At 40.4% G+C, this 15,172-nt stretch overlaps 1 protein-coding gene across 3 annotated transcripts in view; it reads right to left on the reverse strand.

Moving 5' to 3' along the window:
- The window catches only part of Cntn1 (contactin 1), a 283,386-nt gene that overhangs the window by 64,924 nt on the left and 203,290 nt on the right, over window positions 1-15,172 (reverse strand). For all 3 annotated transcript variants that reach the window (XM_005354313.3, XM_005354312.3, XM_005354314.3), the window contains exon 15: window positions 10,768-10,888. In XM_005354313.3, the coding sequence (XP_005354370.1) occupies window positions 10,768-10,888 (121 nt within the window). The remainder of the gene's footprint in view (window positions 1-10,767; window positions 10,889-15,172) is intronic.

The raw sequence follows: 15,172 nt of genomic DNA on the forward strand, positions 1-15,172 counted from the left end.
TATATAGCTTTTATCTGATATTCCTATTCTGTATCATTATCATAATATAAAGATTGAGTTGCAAAAACAATGGTTCTTCAGCATAATTCAAACATAATTCAAATTATCTTCTAAAGACAATCCATTTGATCTTCATTTACCTACAAAACTTTAGGTGCCATTCTTTATCTGTGCCTGCTCTAAAATGGATATAATTCGCATGATCCTCACTTTAATTCAGCATTACTGTCCAGTAAGGACACACACATAGAAGTGTGTCTTAGCACTGCAGTGGACACAGAACAGTCACAGGCCCCGAGGTTCTTGACTGCTTCAATTTTTCTAGTCCTCACTTATTTTTTAAAGGAAGTTGTGCACACAGATCAATGAGAAATTCCATTCATCAAAATCTGGCCAGTTTCTCAAAGACAGAGACTGAAAGTAAGCCATTTTCCTTCAACTTTCACTGAGAAATATAATTTCACAGCTAATGCAGTTTAAATCACAGGCGTACTTGGAAAAGTTTTTCCTTGAGTTTTAAGAATAAATTAAACAGGACAGTAGGTTCTAATTTTAAACAGCCAGCCATTTTCTACATCCTACGTTTATTCTGACCAGGCTGGTACTCATTTCCAACGTTCAGCCTTAGTAGGCACCACTGTGGAGAGATGCTCTTAACAGCATTTTCTTGACGTGCATTAGTTGATTCTCAGAAGAGAGGGAAATGCTTAATTTCTGGGCCAGCTTCGCTATTAATAGCCAGTGTAGCTGTGGTTTAGTGTGGAGTTGGGTCAAAATGCTTCTGAATGGCGCCTAGTTGGTCCTTCTTTCAGCCAGTGCGGGCAGCAAGGGCCATTTCGCTGTCTCAGTCCTGCGAGGCTGATGAGACAGCACCTCCAGTCTGTCTCTGTGGCAAGATTTGCTTGGCCAGAGCAAGTGGAAAACTCAGGCTGTCTTCCAAGGATCTGAGGTGGAATGTGTATTTTCTGGCCCAGATATTGCAAAAAGCTACCTCTTTAGTTTCATTCAAGCTGGACGCTGATCTTTTTGCCTTTACATGTTTATCTCTTACCTAGGTCTCTCTCCGTGCTGTGTGTATATATGTGTGGTGTGGTGTGTGTGCATGTGTATGTGGTGTGTGTGGCAAGTACGATGTTTATGTAGTGTATATGTGGTATGTATGGTGTGTGTGCTTGGTGTGGTGTATGTGTAGTGTGTGTGTTATATATATGTGTGTGTGTGTGTGTGTGTGTGTGTGTGTGGTGTATGTGTAGTGTGTGTGTTATATATATATATGTGTGTGTGTATGTGTGTCTATTGAAGTTGCATTTATACCTACACTCCTCATTGACATGTGTGCTACATGAAACCTTTGTGCCTGCTCTTCCTAACTTTCTGAGGAATAAACTGACTTGAAGTTCCTTTGAAATAATTTCTGCCTGCTTCACTTTAATAACACTTTTGTATAAATTTATAGTTGATTATTCAATAATGATAAATCAGATGTAAGGGCTCTATAAGACAATTGAATATTTATGCCAAATACTACAGAAATTTAATTTTTGACCTACCTAAAGAATTCTACAAAATTTAAAAGGTTTTTGAGCCCTATTGCATTCAGGGATATACAAGATCCCTGATTTCTCATTTGGAATCCTAAATAACTTAGAAGTTGGTGACGTAATCTTTTAGTGACCAGTAATCTAATGGTTTGTTTTGACTGTCCAGTTGGCAAGACCTAGCATCACCTGGTATACAGAACCTCTAGGCTTTCTTGAGGAGATTTATCTAGATTAGGCCATTGAGGTGGGAAGTTTTACCTTAACTGGATGCTGTACCATCCTGTGGGCTGAGGCTCTGAACTGCATAAAAAGGATAAAATAAGCTGGAAACAAGGGAATGCTGGTGTGTGCATATGCAGGCCCCGAGGGGTATGGGGGCCTCAGCCCGTGTTCCTTCATTTTCTCTTGCCATGAGATGTGCAGGTTGCCTCCCCTGTGATACTCTGCCTGGCAGGCAGTCTTTCTTTCCTTTCTGGCTCTGGATGCATGGTGACCAACCATCTCCTGTCCTGCCATTATGTTATCCATGCTTGGTGGAATGACTTTCCCATCATGATAGACTGTACCCTGGAATTGTGAACCAAAATACCCACCTTCTTTCAATGTTGCTTTTGTTTTGTTGCAGTAAGGAGAAGGGTAACTGTAAGAAGTAAGCAACTGGTGGCAAATAAGGTTGGATTTACTAACTCCACAGTGCTTTAAAGAGATTCCCAAGGGTGGCTCACAAACCTCACTCTCTCACTTAGTAAAGCCACCTGAAATGCTCGTGGGTGTGTAGCTTAGGTTCTCAGGGCTTGGTCACCAAGCTCTGATGCTGTTTGGAGGTGATGAGGGGAACTCTGAGGAGGTAGATCTTAGTGGAGGGCAGTTTAGTTATGAAGGGCAGGAGACCTTAGCCCAGTGTCTCTATGTTCCCACTTGTCATGAGAGGGGCAGGTTGCCTCCCCTGTGCTCCCTGACGTGATAATCCGCCTTGGGTCGGACAAGGAACCCAACTGAGCCAGACTGAAATGTGTGAGATTCAGAATAAGAATAGATCTTCTCGCTTCCAAGCTGTTGGTATTTATCACTGTGACAGGAAGCTTTTGTTCTTTTTCACAGGTATCAGAAAGACACAAATGTTTAGCAGTCTTCTTAGGGTAGGTTTTTGTGAGAAGTATAAAATATCTAAAGTGCAAAAGTGTGTTTTGAGTTAATACAAAACAATTCTCACAGTAAAGATCTAAATAGTAAGCATTTTCTAATACTTTGACTATGTCACACACCTCTGTGGGGAGCAGGGTGTCACCCAGAGGAAGGGAAGTCCTTGGTGAATGTGCCTTGTTGACACAGTACAGTCACGTCAAGGAAGAATACCTTAGCCCCATGGGAGTGGCCAAGCCTGCCTCAGGTCCGAGTATAAATGTTGACAGTGTGTGCAGCAATATCCACTGTGACAGAGGCTACTCCTACCAAGACGAGCAAGCTGGTCTGCAGCTGTATGCAATAACTCCACTTCCCTGCTCAACACGCTGAGCTTCCAAGGTGCTACAACTTTTCTGTGAGAGACCAGACCACCAGATTCAGTTTGTTTCTGTATGTGTGCGTGTCTTTTCTTCATTCCTTCCCTGCGCCTTAGTCAGGGGTCCGGGACCCATGCTGTAAAAGGATACAGCCCCCACCTCTGCTTTAAGGTTGATTCTCAGCTGGCTTCTCTTACTGATTATGTATTGTTTCTGATTTGTGTCAATACCTTTCTCTAAACAACAGCTTTCAGTGAAATATTCTAAAGACAATTTCAGCGTTATTGAGCCTGGAATGCTATTCTTCTCTGGAATCATTTCCACATTTGCATTGTGCTCCCACTGAGAGATGTGCTTATCTTTTCCCTTCATTTCTTTTCTTAATTTTGCTTTGTTTTGTTGGTTGGTTGGATGGATGCACCGTGGGTGGATGGATGGTTTCCCTTGTCACTGAGACACAGGTTGAGTGGCTCTGTGATCAGGATTTTAAAGCTAATCTTGTCTTAGTTAGTGTGACAATGTTGAACTAAAATTGCCCTATCTAGGACAAACTTCAGCCACCATTTCCCCCTGCAGCCTGCTTTCCAGGGAAAAGCACATAGCTCCCACTCTGCATGGATTCCCTCTAACATCATCAGCAAGTGTTCAAGGACCCACTGAGTGAGTTCTACATCTGTTTCATTTGACAAACTAGAAGAAAAGCTGATAATATCTTTTTTAACTATCCCAAAAGCACACATTATGAATAATGTAATATGATTGGCAAACTCAGTACCAAGGATTTGTGGGGACAACAGCCCCAAATACACAGCTGTCTTGGTGAAGTGTTCCATACACAGACGTGGCACACCAGGCCTTTTCAATGTCTGGTTGCCATAGAACACTGCGAATCCAACAGTGGCAACCCGCAAACATGCATTTGTTGTTTACTTGTAGAAGATACTGGGATGTACAAAGAGGGGGACAAAAGGGACCACAGGGTAGGGACAGAAACTCCAGCTACTCATCAACACTGCTCCTCAAACTGCAAGCCCCACCCTGCATTATCCACGTGGGTGGTTAACTGGATCTACCCTCGTAGAAGGCAGTTTGGGGGCTGTCACTTCAAAAATTGCAGCATACACTGCATGTATCTCTGTTACAGCTCTTGGTATCGTAGGTCCAGGGATTTTGAAATTTTTGTTAGGAGGTAATTATAGATTCACAAACAACTATGGAAAACAATCAGAAGTTTCCCCATCCCTCACTTTCCCACCAGGATGACAGTTTGCAAAACTAAAGAACAATGTCACAACTCAAACCTGATGTGGATGCGATCAGCGGGCCCCACTCAGAGGGGCTGCTCTGAGGTGCCTCCCTGTACTTTTTAGTACACTTGATTCTTCCTAAGCAATGTTGGCTTTGCCTCCTACCTGCCTGTGTCACCGCGCCCCCTGGCATACAGCTTCACCATAAGGTCACCTATTGCATTCGCAAAGCCGGGGGGCCAGTTACCTGCCCATTGAAAATGTGAATACAGTTACTCTGAGAATGTGGATTAATCAGTTCAAATCCCTTAAGATATATTCAATCACTACATATTTATGGTGGAGTCATATTCCACTGAATTTCTTTAACCATTCAACTACTGAATGCCACTTAAGTTGTTTTCAGGTTTTAGTATTATAAATGAAGACATTATGAATATTTTATTCATATTTTTGTGTATCTATGGGTTTCACTTTTGATACTTGTCATTTTTCTTATAATATATACATATTTATGTGCATAAATGTTTACGCCTGTGGGATAGACACCTCGAGTGCAGAGGCCAGATCCTAAGGAAGCACAGCCGTAAGCTCAGAGTCACTCATTTCAGCATGGCCGCTCCCTTGGAAATTACTCTACTCAGATGTAAACGAGTCAGTCTGCATTATTTTTAAGCTGTAGCCTTTTAAGTAATTCTGCAGTGGCATTTCCTTGGATTTCCAATTTGTGTTTTCCTAGTGGCTCATCATGTGGGACACTTGATGTGTTTATTTACAGCTTCTATATTCTCTCATCGGTGAGATGTCTGTTCACATCTTTTGTCCGGTTTCATATTGAGTCATCTGGTTTCATGGGCAAGGAGCTGTTTGTAATTGTCCTGATATATCTCGTTCCCCATTGGGTAGACAAGTACGTAGAGAATGGCTATTCTTCTTTCAGCACATTAATAAGAATAAACCATTATTGTATTAGCCCCATATTGTTGCATAACAAATTATCCCCAAGCTCAGCAGCTTAAGGACGAGAAGCAATACTATCTCTCATAGTGTCAGTGGGTGGATGAATCATTCTGTAATTTCTGAGCTGAGTGGTTCTGGTCAGTTTCTCTTGGTTGTTGCACTCTACAATCAAGGTACCTGCAAGAGTCACATGCCCCCAATATCTCCCTCCAATCACTGGTAAATCAGCTTAGGGCATGGGGGAAGCACATTCCCTCCTCCTGTGGACCACTCCATGGGGACATTGACATCTGCTTCTGATATGGCAGCCTTCAGTCCTCAGGCTGGGGAGCAGGAGCAATATTGTTCAGTACTGATCCTGAAGCATCACTTCTGCTGATCCACAGAGTAAACAAGCCAACAGAGGTTATATTCAGGTTGCAGAGCCAGAAACAAGAGTCACTGGGGGCCATCATGTGGGCCAGCATTCTGGTCGTCTTGATACTATTGCTACCAAATAACCTACTGTCCATGTACCATTGTATCCTTGTGAAGAAGATCCTTTTCACTGGGACTGCTTGTATAACACTGCATTTACTTTTGGTTTTCTGAAGTTTTATTTTTACTTATTTTTTGTGATTGTTGAACAGGGGGGTCCTGCTTGTCCTTGACCTTCCCAGATTGGTCTCCAACCTGTCTTGGAATGTGGTTCTCTCCTTTTTTGTTTATTTTTCCTTCCTTAATAATTCAATTGGAAAACAAGAATTTCTTGCTATATCCTCAGTGTCTTTTCCAATTTTTTTTTTTGCATTGGGTCTAGCAATATTTGAAAGGCTGGTTCTCAGATAAAGTCATCCTCCTGCCTCAGATTGCTAAGTAGCTAAGCCCAGAGGTCCAGGCCACAGACTCAGCTACATATTCAATGTCTTTATTTTTTAATGTCTAATTTTGTATTCTTTATGATGAAATATAATTTTATCAAGTGTGACTTCCAGCTTTCTGATCCATCCCTTGTCTGTCACTGAGGTGCTATCTTTGGGATTTCTATTTTCAATGACGGTGCATCTACACCACTTAAAGGCGTTTCTTCTCTCTCCTAACTATTAAATTTTCATAGACTTTTTTTGATTAGCACCATTTTGACTCTGAATAATTTCCCAATTTCAGTATGATTATTATGCCGTACTTTAATAACTATCTTCTGAATGTTGGCTTGAGTTGTGTTATTTTTATTTCTTCCTCTTGAATCTCTTATTGACACATGTTTCCTTGGTTACTTGGTGTGTCCTTTACATAATTTCATACTTGATTTATCAGTTTGTTGTGATCATGAGAGTCTGAGTGTAAGACCCCTGGATTAGAGAGAATCATCTTTTCTTATTGCCAGAGTTTTATCCACATCTTGAATTTTGTGTACTGAAATTCTAGGAGCATACTACAGGAAGTGCAAAGCCTCTTGTAGAGATAATCACTATGCGACATAAACGTTACAGGAATATTTCCAACATAGATAGACAGACGTGATAGAAAAGTCAGCTTGGGGAGAGTAAAAGCTCTAGGTCTTGCGAGCCCCAGTTTCCAGCTGGAGTAGAATTGGTGGATCAGATTCTGTGCAATGATTTCTCCTCTCTTCTTTAAGTCACTTTATACAGAATTCGTGTTTAAATACATCCAAGTTTGTTTTTTTTTAACAGACATTGTCTTCTGCCTAAATACTGGTGCCATTTTGATGACTCGTTTTCAGTCAACAATGCTGCCTTTTTCCTTATTCCTTAGACGTCACCTACATGCAGCAGATCATCTCCTCTAAGTAGAATGTTCCATGATATAGATCCAGTCACACTCACTCGTATTGTTTCTTTAGAGGTTGCTAAGGTTTGCATACAGCTTGTATGGTTCTCTGAGACTTCACCTGTGGGAAGTTTGGTTTCCCAATGGTGGAATCTTTTCAAAATAGGGCCTGTCATAAGGTATTAGGCCATGGAGGGTCTTCTTTCTGTTTGTTTTGATTACAGTCTCATGGTATGAATCACACACACATGAGTGAAATGTGTTGTGGCCTTTCCATGTTATATACGTCCTTCACTGCCCAGCAGAACTGAGCCAATGACAGTGTGGGGCTTCCATCCTCATAAACTATGATGTATATAAGCTTCCTTTCTTTATACACAATGCTAGTTCAGGTATTGTGCTATTGCATTGGAAAACAGACCCATAAAAAGGTATGTAGATGTAATTAATTGTGTCCATTCATAAATTAGTTTAAAATAATAACAAAAGGCATGCTCTATTTTCTGATATACGCTACTTTCGTGAAGCTTCATGCATGCACCACTCCTTCATTATAGTTACATGTGCACACAGATACATACTCACATACATCCACACAAGCTGTGGGCCACTGACATTTTCTTCTCTGCATTCATTTTCTTCAAGCTAATACATGAAGAGATTAATAACTAATGCAAAGTTATCAAGCTATGGTGTAATGAAATTGTGCTTTGGAATCATTATTAAGTGAGATAAAGGTTATTTGAATACAAAAAATGGCTACTAAGCAACTATCAAGTGGACAGGCTATACAACGGTGATTCTCAACCTTCCTAATGCTGTAACCCTTTAATATAGTTCCTCACATTGTGATGAACCCCAACCATAAAATTATTTTCATTGCCACTTCATAACTCTAATCTTGCTATCATTGTGAATTGTAACATAAATATCTGTTTTCTGATGGTCCAACATGATCCCTGTAACAAGGCCATTCTACTCCCAAAGGGGTTGCAACCTCCAGGCTGAGAACAGTGGCTATAAAACTTGATACACCAATCAGAGAATGACTCACGCATTCCAGGAAGGATGGAGTGGGATACATGTGGTTTCATCACACCACACACAAGAATACACTACTTAAAGACCATGAATTACTTGTATCTCAAGTTACCCATTTAATATAATTAGATTGTTATTGACCTTGGCTAGCTGAGAGCCTAGAAAGAAAAACTTCAGGTAAGAGTGGGCTGCTATACACTCCATTGAGTTTGAGAAATGGGTGTTTGTTATTGAAGTGTGGGGTACACACTGGTCTTCCAATTGCCATTTACAGTCTATGTAGATGAAGACAAGCTGGAACTCACAGAGTTATCCCTACCTCTGGCCCCACTCTGATGAGCAGAAAGGGATGTGCCACCATGCCTGACTCAAATTTATATTCTAAGCTTGCCTTTAGTTTCATTACAGGAAGCTTATTAACTTTTTGTTCTTTCCAATGAAATAAATAAACACAGCTTATGACTTCCTGAACTAGATGCAAAAGTACAATTAGATGGATATGTTACTAAGAACATTATTTGTTTTATCAGACAGAATATTGAGAATTGTTTATCCCTTCACCCTCTAATCCAAATGTTGAGACATTTAGAAGTTCTACAGTGTGTACATTGTGACACACATAAACTCTGGAGAACTTTATCTGTCTACACATAATAGACACCTTTTCCGTGTTGGAGAATCTGTGACTGAGCAGATTTCATGGAGTAAATAGTACCATCCACTCCCCTGTGCAGCACCCACCACTGCCAGGGCCTGAAGCTGCACCATGCATCTCCTGAATGTACTTGCTAGACTCTTGCCAGGCACCTTTCTCCCTAGAACCAAAAATTGCCATACAAAATGTTTCTTTTCTAAATGTCCACATATTACCTATTATAGCATCTTTTTAAAATTAGTTTTGGCTCTGTAATAATACAAACAATGGATTATTATTAATTACTAAACATGTGTACATAAAGCACCTTCTATCATGTATGCCAATATCATCATTATGATCTTATCATGATTCTGAGAACATGAATGTTCATGCATTGCTACATGAACCCTCTGGTAACACTGATTCTTGTTCTTTTTTTATTTTTTATTGACTTTTATTAAGCTCTACATTTTTCTGCTCCCCTCCCTGCCTCTAACCTCTCCCCTTCTTCTTAAAATACGTTAAATGATTCTAGTAAGATCCTTATTTAGGGTCCTGCCAAAAATGGATTTGTAGCTAGTGTCTGGTTAGAAAGGAAAGTAAACTTGTTTCTTTCTCTGATGACTTGTGAAGGTAGTCAGTGCCTCAAGTAACAATTTACTAAGAATGGAGAGGCTGAACTCACGAGAAGTTCTGTTACCCTGGAACTGTGTAATGGCGTTTTCTGTATTAATTTGTAGTAAACTGTCTGTGGAATGGATAAACGAGCTAATTTGGATAAAGAAATTTCAGTCAGGTCCTTGCTACCCCTACCCAAAACTGAAGGGTTTGCAGCATTGCCTCCTGTTGGCCAAGTGTTCACTCTTGTTTTTTGCTGTTCTAGAGGGGAATTCAGATGGGTATGAGGCTGGGGGAATTCAGTTGTACAAGCCCCAAATATTTTATTTACTAAGGATTTGTCTCATTTTCAAAAATTGTCTTAAAATAAGCACTTAAATAATGTTCAAATGTTAAAAGATAGTAAGTGCAAAAAATTAAAAAAATAAGAAAAAAGTAGTCATAAAATTTTCACAGGCTTATGTGACTTACTAAATATTAGTCAAAATGCACATGATTTTTATAGTAGACAATAATAAGTTATATACAAGTTGATAAGAAAGGATAGAAATTCTAAAGGTTCAGAGAAGAACTAATATGTGAGCCACCAGAGAAATCCTAGACTAATACTTGAGCAGGCTTTGAAGGGTGATAAATTTTGGGCAACAAATGACACAGAAAGAACATTAAAAAGATACCAGGTCAAAGAATACACGTGGAAATACTAAAGCATTTTGTGAGCTGCTGGATAGTTGGAGATGGTTACAAGAAATAGGAAGACATTAAGGTGAAGAGACTGCAGCCAACCCCTGGAATGTCTTTGGAACTGAGCTAAGAGGAATGCCTTCTTTGTACAGGCGGAGAACCAGTGGAGAACAGTTCACAGCTAGCTCTCTTTCCAAATCATTCCCCTCCACAGCAGAAGGGCAAAGGGATTGCATTTGCCATACACACTTAGTCTATCACATTCTCGGTTACATCACCTATGCCAGCAAAAGCAATAGTACAAAATTAGCAGTACACAGCGGCATGGTATTGCATCATTCCACATTTAATTCTAAGACAACAATAACAAATATATCACATCTGTGGCTAAGGTAAGCAATGCCCATCAATTTTTCCCCAATTGAAGTAAAAAGCGAATTGCATTATACCACACACTGAAAAGCATTAGAAGGAAACACGGGGCTTAGTAAGTGTTTAGCTTTAAACACAGTCAGTAAGAGGCTTGTGGTGTATAACTTTCTAGAAGACATGTAGTCAGGGGCACAAACAGAATGAGCGCTTTTACTGCTCGTCTGGTGTAAGCCATTCCCGAGCTGTGGGGAGGAAACCAGAAACACATCTGCAGCACGGAGTCGTACTGTAAACACATGAGGATCTGGATATCCAGGGTGACCAAAAGACTTTTCAAATTACAAACGTCAAATACCTGGGGGTTTGTTTTCATCTGAATTGTTGGCAACTCTTACCTCGCACAACAAGGTCAGCGGAAGCTGAAGAGTTGTCCACGATGGTCTGTGCCGTGCAGGTGTACCTTCCGGCGTGTTTCAGCTGGGCATTGCGGATGAGCAGCTCCCCGTTGGCATCGAGCTATGGGCAAAACCAGCGACTGGTCAGTCAGTGTGTTTCCATGAACCACACAGTATTTAGGATATGGAGGTATATTGCTTTCTCCTACCAGGAAGCATCTGTGGTAGACCTGACAAGTGCATGTCTTTGTTCAACGTCTGCTCCAGCCTCAGCTTTCCAATTGGAAACTAAAGAAATAGAACTTCAGGCCTTTTGGACTCTGGTGTCTTTGGCATTTTGTCACTTAGCAACACTGAAGAGAAGCCAAGAATGGACTTAGTTGTTCAGTAGCTTTTCAATGTTTATTTTTGAGACTATTCTATTATGTTATATTTATCCTTCCTTTCCTCCCTCTAAACCCTCCTATATACCCGTCCCTATTCTCCTTCAATTTTTTATCACTAATTGCTATTGTGTGAACATGTGTATTTACACACACACACATACACACACACACACACACACACACACACGAATATAACCTGTTCAGTTCATATACTGCTACTTGCTACTTAGTACTTTTAAAGAAAAATGTCAGCCTCTAAGATTCTTAGTGATATCAATGTGGGTAAATAAATGTTTCATGGCTGTGAACTATTAGTTTAGTCTTGCAAAGCTGAGTAAATTGAGCAAATTCAAGATGTTTCACACAGTTAATCTTACAAAGATGCTAAAAACTTAGAGAACTATCCAAATGGATGGTGATTCTACTGTAATGTAACGTGTCATCAAATTATAATTCACACAAGGATTTGGGTCTTGTTTAAGACTCTTCCCAATGTTAAGAATATACATATGTGTTCTGTTTGGCTGTAGGTTCTACCGCGTGCTGAGTTCTCTTCTGCACACTTCTTCAAACATTTGGATGTGGTGCCCTTTATTTGGCTGAGGAGGTGGAGGGTCAAAGTTACTAACGTTCTGGCCCATTTTGATTTCATTCACAACCCCCATGCCTAATAGAAGCTTAAATTTAAGCCAATCAAGAACCAACTCTGTTTTAAATATTAGATCCTGAGTAGGCAGTGACAGGCTTATGCAAGAATTGCAAGAAAGTCAACACACACTCATTGCTCTATATCTGGTGAAGGCATGTTGCTGCAACCCCACCGGAGGAAAGCGAAGGGAAAATCTCCATATCCTTTTTAGTACAGTGTGCTTGTGTGAAATAGGTTCTGACATTTTTACACAGGCAGCTAACACTTTCCACCCTCAGAAGAGGCCGGGGCTCTCGGTGGTTGATAGAACGCTTACAAAGCAAGGGAAGATCACGGGTCTCAGCACATTCTCGCCACAAATTAGATGCAAATGTTCACTTATTTTCACTAAAAGCCGCAGCTTGGCTGCATCACAGTTTCTTCCCTTCAGATGAGGAGAGTTGAATCACATCCTGGAAACTGTGATAGCAAAGTTCGGGGGATATTCCAGCGTGTGTATGTGGTTGACCACAGAAGTCTCCCAAGTTTAAGTCAAAAGACTTTCAACATATAAATGCCCATTCCTTGCTTCCTCCTCCACCATACACTAACTGTAAAATAATGATTGCAATAAATAAAAATTAAGCTATTACTAATATATATATGAACAAATCGACCCAAAGAACGTGCAAGAAAAGCAACATGGTTAACACAAAGCATGCTTTGTTACTTTGAAATTGACAAGGCTGCAAAAAGGGATGTCTTTTAAAGCATGCGCTTGGTGAACACAAACAGAAAGTATTAAATAGGTCTAATAAATGTGCTATACTTGAAGCAAGACTTTCCTTTGCTCTTGGCTTGCTAGAGAGCAGCTACACCAGACACACCATAGGCAGCCTCACATGCTAACAGCATCCAAAAGCTCCTCTAAGAGCAGCAAGTACATCTATCACAGGCAGCCTCTTCTGATAGTGGCTTCTCTCGTGGCATCAGTTCAGTAGGAAATTGTGGGGAGCTGTGGGGTGCTGTGGAGTGCCACTGGAGCTGCGGGGAACCTCTGGAGCTGTGGGGAGCTGTGGGGGTCCTCTGGAGCTGTGGGTGCCTCTAGGAATGTGGGATGCCTCTGAAGAGGCTATAGGGTGATTCTGGGACTGTGGGGGGCCTCCGAGCTGTGGGGGCGGGGCTCTGGGACTGTGGGGTGCCTCTGGAGCTATGGGGAATCTGGATCTGTGGGGACCTGTGGGAGCATCTGGGGCTGCTGAAACGTGTTGCATGCACAAACACAAACCGAGCTGGATCCCCATGGCAAAGCTACAACTTTTAGTCAACCCCAAGGCCATCTTTTCATATCTGACAACCAAGTCTAGCTTCCTCTTTCCTATGTAGAAGTTGTTCTTCACAGATGTTAGATTAACTTACTTTCATTTTTTTTTTTTAAATTTAAAGCATGTGAAGTGGCAAAATAGTATAGTTACATCCCACAGCAACCAATTTCACTCACGCAAGGACCTTCCATACCTGTTTTGTCTCACTCTTTGGTTTGACACACTGCCTAGTGTCTTTCTTCCTGCTAGCTTCACTCTGTCTACTGCTGAGCCCTGAGAATACCAGCGACGTGATGTCCATGCTACTAATGCCTCAGCAGCTGTTTTATGACAGCACCTTGAATCTCAAAAGAAGGTCATTCTCTTTAACAAACACAAACAGTATTTTCACACTTACAACTGACACTAATTCTCTCATATTCAAGACCTAAATTAATATTGGTTTTAATATTACATCATTTTAATTACTTGTGTCTAAATTTTGAATATTAAAAAACTCTATAAGGTATGGCATCAAACATTCAAAAACTCACACATGTAAGGGAAGCTGTAATTACTAAGAGATCATTCGGGGGTTGCCTGGAAATGCTGACAGAAACTGGACCAATGTCTCGAGAATTCAGTTTTGACCAACTGGCCCATTTTTAAAGAAACGCACAATAAGAATTTTGTTTGAGCTTTTTGCTAAACATTTTTTTTTAGTTAAGGAGCAATATGCCAAAGCTTTGAACTCCATGGGTTTGTTTTACAGTTGAAGGAAAACTTGGATATGACTTAATTCATGAGGTTTTTATTGGTTCCCATTAGCCTCAGAGTTCTCAACATCTCCAAAGGGAGGAATGAGAGAAGCCCCATAGGCTGGGTTCTTTGCCATTCAGTAACCTACACACACTGCACATGCACAAACACACCATTTTCATAAGCACAACTTTACTCCCTTTATGGTATATTGTTGTTCTTAATTATATTTCCTTGGGAAAAGTAATTCTGCTAAATTTTATAAGTGTGTCTGTGTGTGTGTTCAGTCCTCAAATCCAAGGAAGTAAACATGGCAAACATGGTGGCATATTACCTGAATCCAATAATGGAACTTTCTGCTCAGCCTCACCTACAGGCACCATGCTAGAGAGAGACACTGTCTCAAGCAAATTAAATAAAAACAGTTTATGGAGCCTGAGGAAAGACACCCAAAGATCTTTGGACACCACATGCATACACATACTTGAGTACATACAACCATACCCTAGACAACCCCTTCCACACACATGCACTCTAACATATACAAAAGAACAAAGGCTTATTGCTGTAAACTATCATTAACCAATTCTTAATGACCTGTCCATTGTTTCTTGTTAAGCATCAACTTGGGATTGTGCAGTCTCCACTTTGAGGTTTCAGTTTTTGAAAGAAGCTAACTTAACTATAAAGCACATTTTTCTACTTGTTTGCTGCCAGGAAATTGCAAAACAACAACAACAAACCCAAGAGCAAGCAGCAGCAGGTATGTGAGACAGCAGCCGGTGAAGATCAACCTTAGGGTGATTAAGTGCAGCATGCTTACCCAAGTGGGAAAAGCTTCAAATCTCCAAGTCTGATTTTGGATTGCACTGACCTACTCTGGTTCCCTCTGCTCAAACTTAACTAACCTTCCTCAGGATGATTTTCAACCCCCCTTTACTGACTGCACTCTGTTTCTCCATAGCTCTGGACAACATAGAGCTAGTGACTTTAAAAAAGAAATGAAAATATCTTAATTTTTCTTGATTTCTGCTTGAATTTAATTCTTCACTTTCTGTTCTCTTGATTGTCTAGCAGTACAATTCTTTCTATGTTTCATTTTTAGTATAAAAAGTTGTTTCTCAAAAATCTAAATGTTTTTTAAGGCCCTGTTTCACATGATGCAGTTACTTTGTAAAAGAAAAAGAAAACTGCCTTAGAGAAAGAAATCTGTTTTCTAATGGTATGGTACAATAATCACAGTCAACATACATTTTCACTCCTGAAACCACACTGACAGTCAATGCACACCCTCACACCTGCAAACACACTGACAGTCAATGCACACC

This window comes from Microtus ochrogaster, chromosome 15 (genome assembly GCF_000317375.1).
Source record: "Microtus ochrogaster isolate Prairie Vole_2 chromosome 15, MicOch1.0, whole genome shotgun sequence".
In the NCBI taxonomy this organism is placed as follows: Eukaryota; Metazoa; Chordata; class Mammalia; order Rodentia; family Cricetidae; genus Microtus; species Microtus ochrogaster.